Here is a 13,743-nt window from a genome sequence, read left to right as displayed (position 1 = left end):
TCATAGCAAAAGTGATTGCCAAACTTAAATATATATATGTATTTAACATATATATATTTATTTTCACTACATGTATAGAGGGAAATTTGTCTGAATACAGTAATGAACTTCCTGTGATCTTGGATGCCACATCCCTTTTGCACTGGGGCAATGACTTTTCCACATGTTATGAAGCGTTTTGAGTTTTTTTTGGTGACATAATTCAGATAAATATTCCGACTGCTCTGTTCTCCTCACCCCACTGTGGAGCTTTTTTTTTTTTTTTTTCCCCTGCATTGAAAACTACCAAAGACTTCAGGCATCTTTTTCCCACACACAGCGAAAATAAAGCACCATTTACAAAGAGAGAGAGAGAGGGGAAAATAAGACAGCACCTCGCCCCCGCAAACAGATTTCCCCCTGAAGAAGAGGTTGTTTGAAAACCAAAGCTTTTTTTGAAGTACAACTTGAATAGGGATCCAGGAAAAGACTCTGCTCCCACCACTTTCTCCTCGTCAATGCCCTGGATTGTCAAGAAGGGAACTTTATTTTCTGGCTTTTCTTGAGAACAGAAAGAAAAGGTGCCTTGTAATAGCCGCACCTGAGGGTAGCTCCCATTGAACACCCGGGAGGGGGCGGCAAGCAGTCCCAGGGGCTCGAGATACTCGCAATGATCCCTAAAGCAGCCAGAATTTGGGAGCCATAAAGGAGCTGCTCAGTCTGTTTGCTTAGTTGTTTTACATAGACCTAGAAAGCAGCACTTTTTCCAAAAAAGCATGCACAATTGTAGTTGAACAACTCAACTGCATTTTAATTTTAAAATTACCCATTCACTACTGAATGTAGCCGAGATGTGATTTAATTTGCTCGTTTGATTATTTTTTTGGTGATCTTTAGCGCTGTCAGTCTGTTACCTTTTGCTGGCCCTAAACTAAACAGAGTAACTCGGGACCCTGTAACAGAGCAGCCCCTTATAAATGAAGGTCAGCTGAGTGCCGTGCTGGAACAACAGCCTTACACCAAGGCGTCTTTTGTTAAGCAGAGAAATATTAACTACACTGAGAGTTCCTGAAAGTGGGTGGTTTCTCCTACCAAGCTCAGTAACGCTTTGTCGTAATGAAAAAACAATACTGTCTGCAAGCGAAGATTTAAAGCGTCTCCTAGCATATGTTTGTCTAGGCTTGGGAAAAGGTGCCATTGGATGAGAGGAGCAAATCCTGCTGTGGCCGTGCTCGTGCTTGAAGGAAATGCTTTAAGTGCCAGCAAATGCCAAGATGTCTTTCATGAAGCTACTTTTAATTTATTTTTAGAGTTGATTAATAGTTACTGCAATATTTGCCTTGCACATTTTTAATGGAATGCTTTAAAATATTGTTTAATATGTGATCCCTTCTGTGTAATTGTGCTCTCATGTAATGTCTTTGGTGAGAATGAACTAGCACAGTTTTACCCAGAATTGTTTGGAAGACACCAGTGTGAAAAGTAGAGATGACTCACAATGCCTTGGAGGAAGAAGAGCTAGCAATTAACCACAGAGCCATGGTATTATCTCTGTGCCAAAGCTGGCTGAGAAAGTTGGTGTGTTTTCCGCTTTGGTATTTCATGAAACAAAGTACTGCAGAGAAGTATTGGCTCTTTAAGGAATCTTGATAATCTTGTCAACCTGATGGGTTTAGAACAGGTAGTATGGGAGGCATGTGAATCAAAAGAAGGTGGTGGTTCCCATCTAGAACCCATTGTTATTTTTATTTGATGAATAAATGCATATGAAACATGCTCCTCATTTGTCAGTGGACTCCTCCAGATGAGTAAAATTGGTTGCATAACAAGAATGTGGTATGTGATAGAGCGCGTGATTAGGTAAGTATTTCTGCATACATTTCTTTTGTATGTAATCTCATGTGTCTGTACTCGTATTTCTTTAGGAATATCTGTATGGGCATCTGTTTCTACTACTGGTAGCTTGCCAGATGACTGTAAATAAGGAATCCTTACTGCAAGTTAAATGATAAGTATCTTTTACTTCTCAGTGTCCTTTGTTTTCCGTGTGAGTTTAGTTCAGTCGGGTTCATGTTGATGAAGGTGGCGCGACTTTACAGTCACAACTAGGTGAAAAATACACCAATTAAATCCTCATTTTGATTTCTTTACAATAAAAATCCATCCTTTACGACATACGTTAAATCTTTTCCTTTGTGATGTGCTTTATTTAAATTAGCTCAATGTTTCCTTGTAAGTTTAATGGTCTTTACTTTTGCTCACACAGAGTACAGTAAGAAAGGAGTTGACTTCCACGTTGGGTCCTCCTCCTCTTCCTCACCCCCTGAAAGACATACAAACACATTGCTGTTGTGGTGCACTGCTCTGGAGCCTGGGCTGGTTCTCATGCATGCTCATGGGTATCTCCTGCTGCAGCACCTCTTCCTGCGTAAGCATGCATTCCTTGTTCCCAACGAGCAAAAGGTGAAATACCTCATGAAATACTGGATTTGGCACGTGGGCTGCCAGCTGTACTAATTGCTTTACCTCATTTACTAGAACAGAAAAAAATGCAGAGGTAGGAACAGTCTTTTGTCATTGGCCGTATGAGAAGTCATGCCAAAGGAGGTGTTTGTGGGTGAATGATGCATCAGGACTGATATTCAGTTTCCAAGGCACCTAAAGAGGAAGGTTTTGAAGAACTTGTGTGATGAGGAGCCTGCAGTGGCTTTCAGGTTAGCGGGGTATTGCAAGCAGATTGTACTGTGGGCAGGAAAAAGCCCTCAGTGAACCCTAAGCCTGTAATTTAGTCCACTGGTTAATATTGAAATGTCAGGGAGACTTCATTTGAAGATGAGTATCGAGGTGTGTATCTATGCCTTGATGAAACTGCCTGAAATATTGAGCAGTGGTTGGAATTAGCTTCTGGAAGTCAGGAAGTCTGCTTTCTGGACGGTTTCTTTCCTCCCCTGGAGAAGCCGATTTGGAGTGTTAGTATTGTGGGAGACATCTACTGTGCTCTCAACAGATTAGCATCTGATGAACAAACATTTTGTACACCTGTAATTTCAATAATATGTGATTGCTCTTTCACTTTCTACCCCTCCCACTCCATATTTCACTAAGTAAGTGCTGTGCCAGAAGATGTGCTTTCTTCAGATATGTAAATCAGATGCTATGGTACAAACTACATTGCAAATCATGATTTGGTTGTCTCTGTGCCGAGCAACAGGCAACAATTTCAAAATTGACACTCACAGCTTTTTAACCCTGACTAAACAGCTGTTCTCTCGAGGCTGATTATTTCACATGCCAGTGGTTGAGCGGCAGCTTAACATTGTTCCTGCTGCTAGCATGAATGTCCTGATTTATCCTGTGTTCTCTTCTACTCAGGATAATTTGGGGTTTTCGTTTTCCCTTCTGTCCTCACCTTGTTTTGGCAGCTGGTGAATAGGAAGCCTTCCTGCCTGTGTGTTTTCCATACTGTCCACTTGGAGTCACCTCTGTGAGAGTGAGTGGCTTTGCCAAACGTTATTTTATGTTCTTGGGTCTTGTTCCCCCTGGAAACTGCTATTGGTAGGGAAAAATATTAAAGTGTTTCAGGTTTGCAAAGGAGAATCCAAGTTGGTTTCAGGCCTGGATACAGCAGAAGGGGAAATAGCAGGGGGGAATTTCTCTCATTTGTCACAGTTGGTGCTCCTGCTGAATACATGGACGTGTACATACGCAGTGAGCACACACACAATACATACTCCACATAGAGCATGTACACATACATAGGCCATATATTATTTTAGAAATTTTCTTTTCTTGTGCATTTTTATCGGACTTTTAACAGGGCTGTTTTAATTGGAATTAAATGGAACGATGTACGGCAGTAACTGAGACACAAACTCCGTGTTTTCCTCCTCGCTCTCTGCATGTCAGCAACATTCCTTGCACTCATCCTCCGCCTAGAATTGAGTTTCTTTTAACCTAGAGCCTGTTGTGGGGAAGAGAGGGGATTGCAGCATTCCTCCGGGCGTGGCAGGGCTGGGTTGCATTTACAAATTCTCTCCAGAGTTGCAACACTTCCTCAGTGCTTACCAGACTAAGCAGGCATGCAAACGTACAGCTGCACTGAAAAAGCACAACAGCCATCCTGTACCTGGGCGCACACATGTAAAAGTGACCCTTCTGTCTGCCTTCTGAAGTCTGATATTATTAATGCATGGTTTACAGAAATAATATGTTCCTAGCTTGCTTCCTATAAAAGAAATAAGTACAATGCCAGTAAGATCAAGTAATTTCACTGTTTTGGCTGTGAATTAATTTTGAAATATGTTTTAAAAAGAGACAGGACATGAGACAAAAAGATGTGTGCAAACAGCACGCATATTATAGGAAGGAATTGTTTCCTTTGTTTTGCATGGCAAACATGAGACCTGGTTATAATGCGTATATAAACCGCTTTTTCAGTGTTGGAGTGCTCAAGTCTGCCCATGCATCTCACTGGGTTCTGAAGTTCCTTTTTTGCATTAGGTATTATTGCAAATACCTAATAAGATTTATTAAAGTGCGTATTTTGTAAGCCCAAAGAGTGTTTAAAGTTACAAACAGGAAAAAAAAAAAAGAAAAAGAAAACCTACCCTTTGCATTTATGGGTCTAGTAAATAAGCTGAAGAATGACAATTTCTGAGATCACCGATGATTTTTCTCTGCCTCTTCCTTAACCACCCTCTCCTTTTTGTGTGTGTGTGTGTGGTTCTGTTATCTATAGAAACATTCAGATTAGCGTGTTAATTAGTTTATGTTAACCAGCAGAGGGCTTTTCTACCTCAAAGCAAACAGGCATATCTTCACTCCAGTTTCCCTGGTATCCCCTTAATAGAGAAGTGGGAAATAAAGACATTTATTTAGTTGTCTAGGGTACTTTACTGCTAGCAGAAAGGTCCTCAATTGTATGTGAATAAATGTTTCTTACACAGTTCGTTTTTAACTGGCTTCCAGTTGTTTTTAATGAGGCTGTCAGCATTTCCACAAGAAGCTTGGATGACCTAGTAAAAGTTTCTTGTGCTTCACCAAAATTTCTTATTTCTAAATTCCTCGTGTAACTGGTGTGCTGCAAGGCTTCATGTGCATATTCAGGTCTTAAAGGGGTTTTGAGCCCCTTTTTAGTATGAAAACAGCATATGCTGAGTAAACTAGCGTACACAGCAGTGTTCAGGAGGGCTAAGTAAATACAAGAGGAGAGGAATATAGGTGAAGCAGGAAAGGGTTTTACAGAAGGTAAGAGGAGCCTGCCAAGTAGCAGAGGGTGGTTTTGTTCAGAGCATCCTTTGTGTCAGTGGGGTCAGCAGCCTCGGGAATGGGTCAGTCGGTGTGGTCCTGCAGCACCCACGCGCCCCAGTGCTGGCTGGCTGCTGTAGCACCTCTGGGGTTTCTTCTCTGGCCCATGCAGGTGGCTTTTTGTGCTGAACTGTTGCTGATAACCCCTTGTGACTAAATGAGTGGCAGGGAAAAAATAAAAGCTCTTTGTCAGGGAGAACACTTACTCCCTCCTCAAAAATTCCGTATTTAAGATAACTAATCTTCATGGACCATCAACACTTGAGATTTATTGGCTAACAGTTGTGAGCGGAGGGTTTACCTGGCCAAGCCTTGGCTTCAGAGCAGAAGTGGTCGAGAGATTTTTTGCTGTTTTGCTTTTTAAACAGATTTTGCATTACGAAACCAGCGCCAGGCAGCTCAGAACTACCAGGCTGAAATCGAGGCAGCGGCTGCAGGCAGAGCAGGAGCTTTTGGTAGACCAGTCTTAATCAATGAGGTGTCACACCTGAGTCAAAAAAAAAACACACTAAAATAGTTCACTACATTTTAAGCCGAGAGATCATAACATCTTTGTGTGAGTAAATTGCTAAAAGCTAGGTCACCACTGTCTCACCTTCCCCGTGTGGCTCCTACCGCCCCTCGCTAATCCAGGCTAATAACGCTGCGCCAGCGCCTCATGCTTTGTTCCTTGGCGCCCTGTTTGTTCGCAGGGCTTCCCAGGGCGCTTCTTCAGGAGGATTAAAAGCGCATTTTCTATTTTGCAGGAGGAAGAGCCTTCTTTGTGCCGGGCTCCGTCCTCCTCCTCCCTGCTGCTGCGGGAGGGCGCAGGGCGGCGGCAGAGCCGTGCCTTGCTGCACGCTGCCGCCTGGCGGCTCCCTGGCCTCGGGGCCGGGGGGATGCGGTGGTTTCCAGCCCTGCCCCGCGTAGTGCTGCGGGGTTTTGGGGTGTGTGGGTGTGCGTTTGGGGCGTGGGTGTGGGTTTTGGGGGGTTTTGAGGGGTTTGGCTGTGCCCCCAGCTCGTCAGCATCCTGTTAGTGGTTGACACAGATTGCGCGGTGAGGTGAAACCTCGGTGCTCTGGGAGGAAAGGTGTTATGTTATTTTACTAATAGCTGCAACCTGCTTTATTTGGAAGATTGTTCCTGGCTGCCATGAGGTAAACCTGCCTGAAACATAAAGCTGCCTGAGCCCTTTCCCTCCGTGCTGCTGGGAATGCCAGCATCCTTCCCCTGAGGGAGTCCAGTGTGGGCCAGGGAGGGTCTCCTGCAGTCAGTGGTTGCCTGACTCCCTCCAAATTCACAAATTTCCTCTGAAATTTTGGTTGCACATCCATCCTGGAACTATGGTGATGGACAAAACCCAAAGGTCATGACTGTGTTTGTGTCCGGTGGGCAATTTGGTCAGCCGAGCAGGACCTGGTGTAGGAGAGCCTGGCTCAGGTTGATTTCTAGAAACCGCCCCCTGCTTTTAGGGAATTTCCTTACTGAGGCAGGTACACCTCGTGTCAGAGGGAAAAGAATTGCCTGCCGTGACTCAGTGACCCCTTCCAGGGGTCCAGAAGTAGGAGGGAGGGAGGGAGGCTGGTGGCAGGTCCCTTGTGAGGAGCTGCCCGAGGCCTGCTGCGGTGTCTGTGGCCATCCGCGGGCTGCTGAAGGCTGAGCTGAGGCTGGGATCCTCGGGGCAGCCCGGCCGCCTTCTCTTTTAGGTGCTCGTTTGTGGTGCGTTGTGTATTTTTAAGCTTAAAATAATTTTTAAAAAGGATAAAACTGGCACCAAAATAATTGAAATTTTCATGTGTAATTTGGGCCTCCAAAGGCTCTGTAACGGCTGTGACAGAAACAATTAACAGGCAGTGCTTTCTGTGCAGGGCAGGGCCTGCTGAAGTAGGTTATGAGGCTGGTCGCCAGGAGACTTACTTCCTTTTCTTAGCTTTGGTGCTTATCCTTCTTCAATCTGGGGCAAGTGATCTCATTTTTGTTCTTTTTTTTTTCCTTCATTATTATTTTTTTCTTCTCTCCGGTCCATTCAGCTTGGAAGGGAAAGAGTTTCTGGCTATCTGCTTCATACAAAAAGGGACACCATTTTACCAGACGTTTCGGGCCCTGTAGTAATGCCAAAATGTGCTCCGTCTCAGCCTTGCCGTAAATAATCATTTAGGAATATGGATTACTGTGTGGTTTTCCTATCTGAGCGTGTTACAGGGTCCCTGTAAGAACAGACGTGCTTTAGGTGAAGACCTCAGATGAAGGCCAGGTCCACAAGCTTCCTGTAGCTACTGAATTTCCCCGTGTCCCTGCCTTGGAGATGATCAGGGGTGCTGGGGAGGTGACCACGCGTGGATGATCTGGTGGTGCTGGGGGCTCTTTCGGGGACAGAGAGTGCCTCAGGGCACCCTACGCCCTGCACCCGCCCCAGCGAGAGCTGCGGGATGAGCAGTTGAGTCTACAGGTGGGATGCTTTCAATGGGCTTTTGACTGTGCTTAATCCAAATGGCTTCATGACCAGCTGGTGATGAGTTGTTATCACCTGGAGGAAAATACCTGGGAAGCCTCTGTGGGAGGTGTCCTCTCGGTTGCTGGAGCAGTCGCTACCCTAGGAAGCTGTGCTGGTGAATCACTGCTGTTGCTGTCTGGTTGAGTCATCAAAAATGATAGACTAGGAAATGTACAAATTAAATTAACACATGAATTGTGCCAAAAACCACAGCCCAGCCGAAAACAGAGCATGTCTGTGGGTTTGGTTTTTTTTTTTTTTTCTTTCTGTTTTGATGTTTTTTTACACTGAACTGAAACCTTTTCCTTGCAACATTTTTTGTTTGCTGGCCTTAGGGAAACACAGTGGCTGTGAGCTACATACATGTGTTTGCTTAACTTGTAGAGAATTCTTTGAAGAACAAGTTTGTGATAGATGGTGAAAGTCCTGATGGTGTGTGAGGCTATGCATATTTACTCTTGTTTGTAATAAAAAAAAATACAAAACAACAACAGCAAACTGGGAGGAGGACCAATTTAGATTTCTACATCAAGCTCTAGTTTTCCTCTTCTGTGATTACTTCATGGTCTTTACAGAGATTACTGAGATGGGTTTGTATTAAGTGAAGCAAACATAATGCCTTAATCTTTATATGCGTAACCTGGAAAATATGGAGCCTATTTACACGTATGACAACTTCATAAGGGAGAAAATAGGAGGGTAATGATCTAAACTTATTAGATGAGTACCTTGTTTCTGTTAAGGGGCTTTGCAAAATGTTTTACAAAATTAAATTGAATCCCCTAAAGTGTATAAGATGCTAAAATTTTCAACTTATTGGCCTTGCATTTGGCTACCGATTAAAGCACGGATTAACCTGTAATTCCATTTGTGTTAACGCCTCTATGTGTATTGTTTTGCAAATAGTAAATTACAAATTTACTTTGATTCAACTGGGCAACAATGTACACCGGTACTTAGCTTCTCATCACCTACGAATAAAAAGCATTTTGTGGTAATGACAGTATCGCAAATGATCTTTTCCTGCAACAAAATATAGTAATACCAAACTCTGAACCAAGTGTTGCACCACTTTGTATTTACAGTAACAGTGGAAATGTTATGGTCAATCACCTAAAGCAACGTTTTCTCCCTTGCATCATCGGGTTGTGACTCAGCACCATGATAAAAAGCCAGAGCTCCAGACAGGTCAGGAAAATTCTCAAAATTAAATGGCTGCCAAGACTCTGGGCAGGTCTGTGGGATTTACTCTGGCATTTTGGGTTAGTCTGACATGGTTTTACTTCTTGTTGCTTTCTCTAATCTGCGTCTAAGAAGCACAGTGGAGAGGAGATGCCTGTGATCCTGCAGTTCCTGCCAGGGTTTTTATATGTCTGGGTCTGTATAATTTAGGCAGTAATAGCTGTGGTAGTTTACAGTTCTCTGTCTGTTACCGGCAATTCCAAATGATGGCTTTTTCTCAAAAGAAACAATAAGTTGACTTAAAACATGATCTTTGATTTTTACACGAAATCCTGCCTATTTGAACACGGACTGTGATGAAGTGTATATTCCAGTGGTTGAAAGTCTGGGGGGTTGTCACCCCACGTTCTCAAAATCTTCTTTTTAAGCACAAGGTCTAAAGAATAAAAACAAAACAATCCCCTCCCCCAAACCCTGCCCAAGTCTCTTGTCACTCTCTCAGCAGGAAAAACAGAACAAAACAAAACAAAAATGCCATAAAAGAGATGTCTTTTTAGGAAGAAAACCTCCAAAATAGAGGTACTCAGTGATGACAGGGTGAGAAGAGCAGTTGTTAGCAGTGTGTGCTCCCATTTCCCCACCCGCACAGTCCCACTGCACCGCCACTTTGGGGAGTGCTGGAAGGCCACAGTATGTACATATACATTACCTCGCCAGGCGAGCTCAATTTAAATGCAGCCTATTAAATTATTTACAGAAGACAGTTGGCCAACCCATTGTATTGTGCTGTAGGAGCCAAAGGTCACTTTGGTGTGCGCGGTTGATTCATAGGGAAATCTGATACAGTACTTAGCTCTTTGCCTCCCAGTCAGTGGGTTAAACCTTACGCTCATTATGAGTCAGAGAGCCGTAACTTTCAGAAAAAGCCGAAGTCTGTGTTTCTGAGGGTCTTTGAAGAGGCCGTGCAGCAGAATCCAGAGGGCCACGAGAGCATCTGCCAGGGGATCGGGGCGTGTTCGGCCGTAACAAAAACCTGGCTGACGGCGTGATAGCTGAAACTCTCTACCCATGTTTTCTTAAGGTTCCAGTTCTTGTGCTAACATCTTCATCAGCCATTCGGAAATTAAGGCATTAATGTTTACTCTTCAGATAGGTAACACGTGTTTTTTTTTTTCCTGGTTCCTGGATACCAGCTTCTCCTGGAAGATTCACTGAACTGGTTTTATTGGGTGCCTGATACATTCAGGTCTATCCTTTTGCCACAAGATACAAACTTGTGGGTTTCTTGGTGAAAAATCCTGTCAAAGCACGTGGTATTGGGGTGCCTGTGTGCTGTGTTTTGCCAGCTTCTGTCTGCTTTAAAATACTGCCTGTCCCCTGCCAGGCTTGCTCCCTCCTGGAAGCAGCGGTGGTGTTGGGCAGGGCGAGGCATCGCGGCAGCTGCTGGTGGGGTCTGACTTTAAAGCCAGATGCTGGTTTAGAGAGAAGGTGGGAGAACAGAGCACAGCTGGGAAACCTGTTTTGTGAGCAGCAGTCACACCAGTGGGAGTCTGGGCTCTGACAGCGTCTCCTCATGCACGGTTTTTGTTTGTGTCTATGCACTTGTCTTTTGTTTCTTTTTCCTAGTGCTACCGCTAGGAACAGGGGCACAAATGTTTTCAACACACTCCGTTCAGGAGCTTGTGGAGCTTGCAAGCCCAGAGTGTTATTTTTCCTCTCTCCGAGTCCACAGAGGCGCACAAGTGCTTTTCTATTTCTGCGTGCCGGGTTCAGAAGTTTGCACTGCTGGCTGAGGAAAGGAGGAGTTTTGCTCCTGCGGTCGTGCTTTTAGGAGAGCGAGCCGATCGTATTTCACTCTAATCCTAAGCGATAGCCACGCAGCCTCGTCTGCTGTTAGGAGAGCCTTACCGGAGCTCCCCGGCCGGGCTTGTCCTCCAGGGAGAGCGGGGCAGCCGGAATTAGGAGTCGGGAGCGTGGTGGGTCTGTGAGCCCTCCCGAGCCGAGCCGTGCTCCGGTGGGATCCCCGCCTGCCCGCCCGTGGGCTGTTTCCGACGCACCGGGGCCGGGGGCTGGATCGTGCCTGGTCCTCTGAGCGATGCCAGGGAGAAGAGCGGAGCTGCAGTTTGCGCTGTTGAGTGGAGAATGGGGAAAACACGTGCCTCGGTGCTATATTCTGCTCCGCCGTTACACGCTTGCCTGAGCCGCTGCAAGGTGCCACTTTCTGCTGCTTTTCTCCCCTTTGTTTTCTTTGGCAGCTCACAAAGCGCCCTATCAAAGCAGCTTCAGGGGAGCTGCGCTGGCACGGCGACCTACCTCCGGACTGGTGCTGGTCTCAACGCGGCGAGGAGAAACCTGGACGGAAGTCGCTTTGAAATTGTTTAGCCTCCCACGAAAACCACGGGGAGAGGGGACGGGAACAGTTTCAGAAAGACCGGGTTGGAGCTGAGGCCAGTAGCGGGCTTGAAAGAAAATGAAAAAGGAGTGTGTTTCCAGATCTTTCAAACTCAAACAAAACACAGGCTCCCTCTCGCGTGCCGTAAGCTGGATAAATTTCTCCTCCTTGTCAAGGCAGACAAAGAGATTGTTTCGCAGCGATGGTGAGCTCTCCTCCATGTGCGTGCAGCAGGTAGACGAGGATGACGAGAACTGGACCTACAGAAGCCAGCACAGAAAAGGTGACTCGCTTTCTCTTTCACCCTCGTGGGCGCTGTTGCCTGCCAGCCGGTACCGGGTCAGTGCCCGTGTCCAGGTCCCACCGGGAGCCCGGAGCCGCTCGCTCGGGAGCTGCAGGAGGGGTGGGAGGAGGAGGATGAGGAGGGCAGCATGAGAGCCGAGACATAGCACTGCCTTGCCAAGTTTTTCTCAGGTTAAAACTGTGGAAGCTTATGGTAATCAGCTGGAAAGATCTTTAATTTCCCGTATGGGAGACATAAAGGTACTGACTGTGGGGTGTGGGGGTAAGTTGGGCTTATGCTTCCTGGAGCCAGTAGTGGCTAGCGGCAGATCTTCTGGGCAGGTGCTGCAGGAAGCTCTCCTCTCTCTCTGTGGTACCAAGAGCTGTTTAAGACTCCTCTTGTAATACACTGGATGGCTTTTTGGATGATTGCCTTGTGGTCCTGCTGGAAAATTTGAAGTGTATTTTGTTTCATGAGAGCTGATTGAGAAGAGGTCCCGCATGCAAAGTAAAAGTGATGATGGGCTGGTAATGGGAATTGCTTCACAGAGAGGAGGAGAGACGTCTAGGATGCGAGATAGGCAGCTCCGAAGGAACTCTCGCAAGGCACAACATGGAGTATATCTTACAGGGAACTTTAAACAGCCGCTATTATGTTTGTTTGGATTTTTTGGAGTAGAGTTTGTCAAGCATGCCTCATATTTACCATAAATCATAATAAATTTCAGAACTTTGCTCCTCTGAGATGGTGAGTTATTGTTACCAGGGCATTTACTGGCTGGCAGACAGTAGCGTGCGTGTGTGGGTGTTTAAAAATACTTCATAAAAAGCAACTTGTTCATAATTTCTCTAGTGCTGCCAGAGCACTAGATTGTTAATGGGAAGCGTGAGGCGGGCCCGATTCTGCTGTAAGGTCACTTTTGTGAGAGCAGGCAGGCTCTCCAAGGACATTTGAACTTCAAAGTGGTTTTTATTTCTTTTCACTTCTGGGAGCAGTTAAGAGCTTTGTGACCAGAATTTCAGTTCTGAGTCAGAATAAATTGTGGCTTTAGTAAACGGTTTGGAAGCAGGAACACTAACACAGGATGTATACACTTGTGCTTTGCTCTCAATACGCTAGGAGACGATTTTAATCTGTGCTTTGAAGATCGCTTTTTAACCCTTTTCACTGCTGGAAAAAACTCCTGCAGTGCGAGCTTTTATTTGCAACTGGTTGCTGATTTTTTACTTTTAATTGTTGGCATGTTAGTATCGTACAGCACCGTCAGCTCTGCGCCCAGTGTGTTTGGGAGCTGTCAAGCAGCGTATCAGTCCTGCTGCATAACTCCCGTAAAGTTTCTCATTCCTTAACTAGCGCTCACACCACAAGGCAGAGATGGGAGAGGAAGCTTTACTGATGGATTAATGGTGTATTAATTTTTCTGAGAGCGTTATTGTATGTGTGATTTGCATAAAGAAGCCATTGTGCAGGCTGTAGGGGGAGGGCAGAATTCCTTCCGTAATTGGGCAGCGAGCTACGAAAGCCTCCATGCCTTCTCCTGGCGGGATGACAGTGTGTCATTTTTGAAAGGAAGGCGGAGGGAGGTATAAATCAGGTGGGGTTCGTTTCCCCTGCACAGGGGTATAGCATGCAATGTGACTTGGCTTGTAAAATCTGTCCAGATCGTAAATCCAACTGTGTGTTTCTGTCTGACTGGGGTTCTCTGCATGGAAGGAGCTGATAAACTGGCAGGGGATGCCAGGGCTGAAGGGAGCTTGGGTTATATTCTGGCAGGAAAAACTTCTTAAAACTACAAGCGTTTCGCCCAGTGCGCTGCAAGTCAGGCTTGTGCGATGTCAGAACAGTTTGAGTACCAGTACCTGGCTGAGTCGTCATCTTGGTTTTGTGTTCAAGGGCAAAAAATGTGTGATAAATGAATACTTGTGTTCTCAAATTAGCTTGCTCCATTGGACCGTTGCTTTACTGCTTGCCAGCCTTTGTAAAAATGAGGGCTCAAAAAAGCATTGTCTTTAGTGCTTGAGTTAACCTACACGGCTTAAAATTAAGGCAGACTAGAAAGAAGCAAAATGCATAGCAGGCTGGGAGGATGACTAGTGCTGTATAGAAAATCCGATTGTTTATGTTAAG

The 13,743-nt window shown here is 45.4% G+C and overlaps 1 protein-coding gene and 1 long non-coding RNA gene across 7 annotated transcripts in view; one reads left to right on the top strand and one right to left on the bottom strand.

The window, feature by feature from the left end:
* Positions 1 to 13,743, top strand: part of NHSL1 (NHS like 1) — a 166,684-nt gene that overhangs the window by 55,907 nt on the left and 97,034 nt on the right. For 3 of the 6 annotated variants that reach the window (XM_040551761.1, XM_040551758.1, XM_040551757.1), the window contains exon 1: positions 10,728 to 11,616. The exons of 1 other annotated variant lie outside the window; for it this stretch is intronic. In XM_040551761.1, coding sequence (XP_040407695.1) covers positions 11,412 to 11,616 — 205 coding nt within the window. In that variant the 5' untranslated portion in view covers positions 10,728 to 11,411. Of the gene's footprint in view, positions 1 to 10,724; positions 11,617 to 13,743 lie in introns of those variants that run through there. 2 more of the 6 variants (XM_040551765.1, XM_040551760.1) reach the window with 2 other exon arrangements.
* Positions 3,240 to 6,148, bottom strand: LOC121067367. The gene is made up of 3 exons (XR_005818267.1): positions 5,882 to 6,148; positions 5,588 to 5,773; positions 3,240 to 5,439 (listed from the first exon to the last, which is right to left on the bottom strand). It is a non-coding gene; the product is annotated as an uncharacterized LOC121067367 (long non-coding RNA).

Source organism: Cygnus olor, chromosome 3 (assembly GCF_009769625.2).
Source record: "Cygnus olor isolate bCygOlo1 chromosome 3, bCygOlo1.pri.v2, whole genome shotgun sequence".
Taxonomy (NCBI): domain Eukaryota; kingdom Metazoa; phylum Chordata; class Aves; order Anseriformes; family Anatidae; genus Cygnus; species Cygnus olor.
Note: the sequence above shows the minus strand (reverse complement) of the source record. Positions and strands in the feature narration are given on the sequence as shown.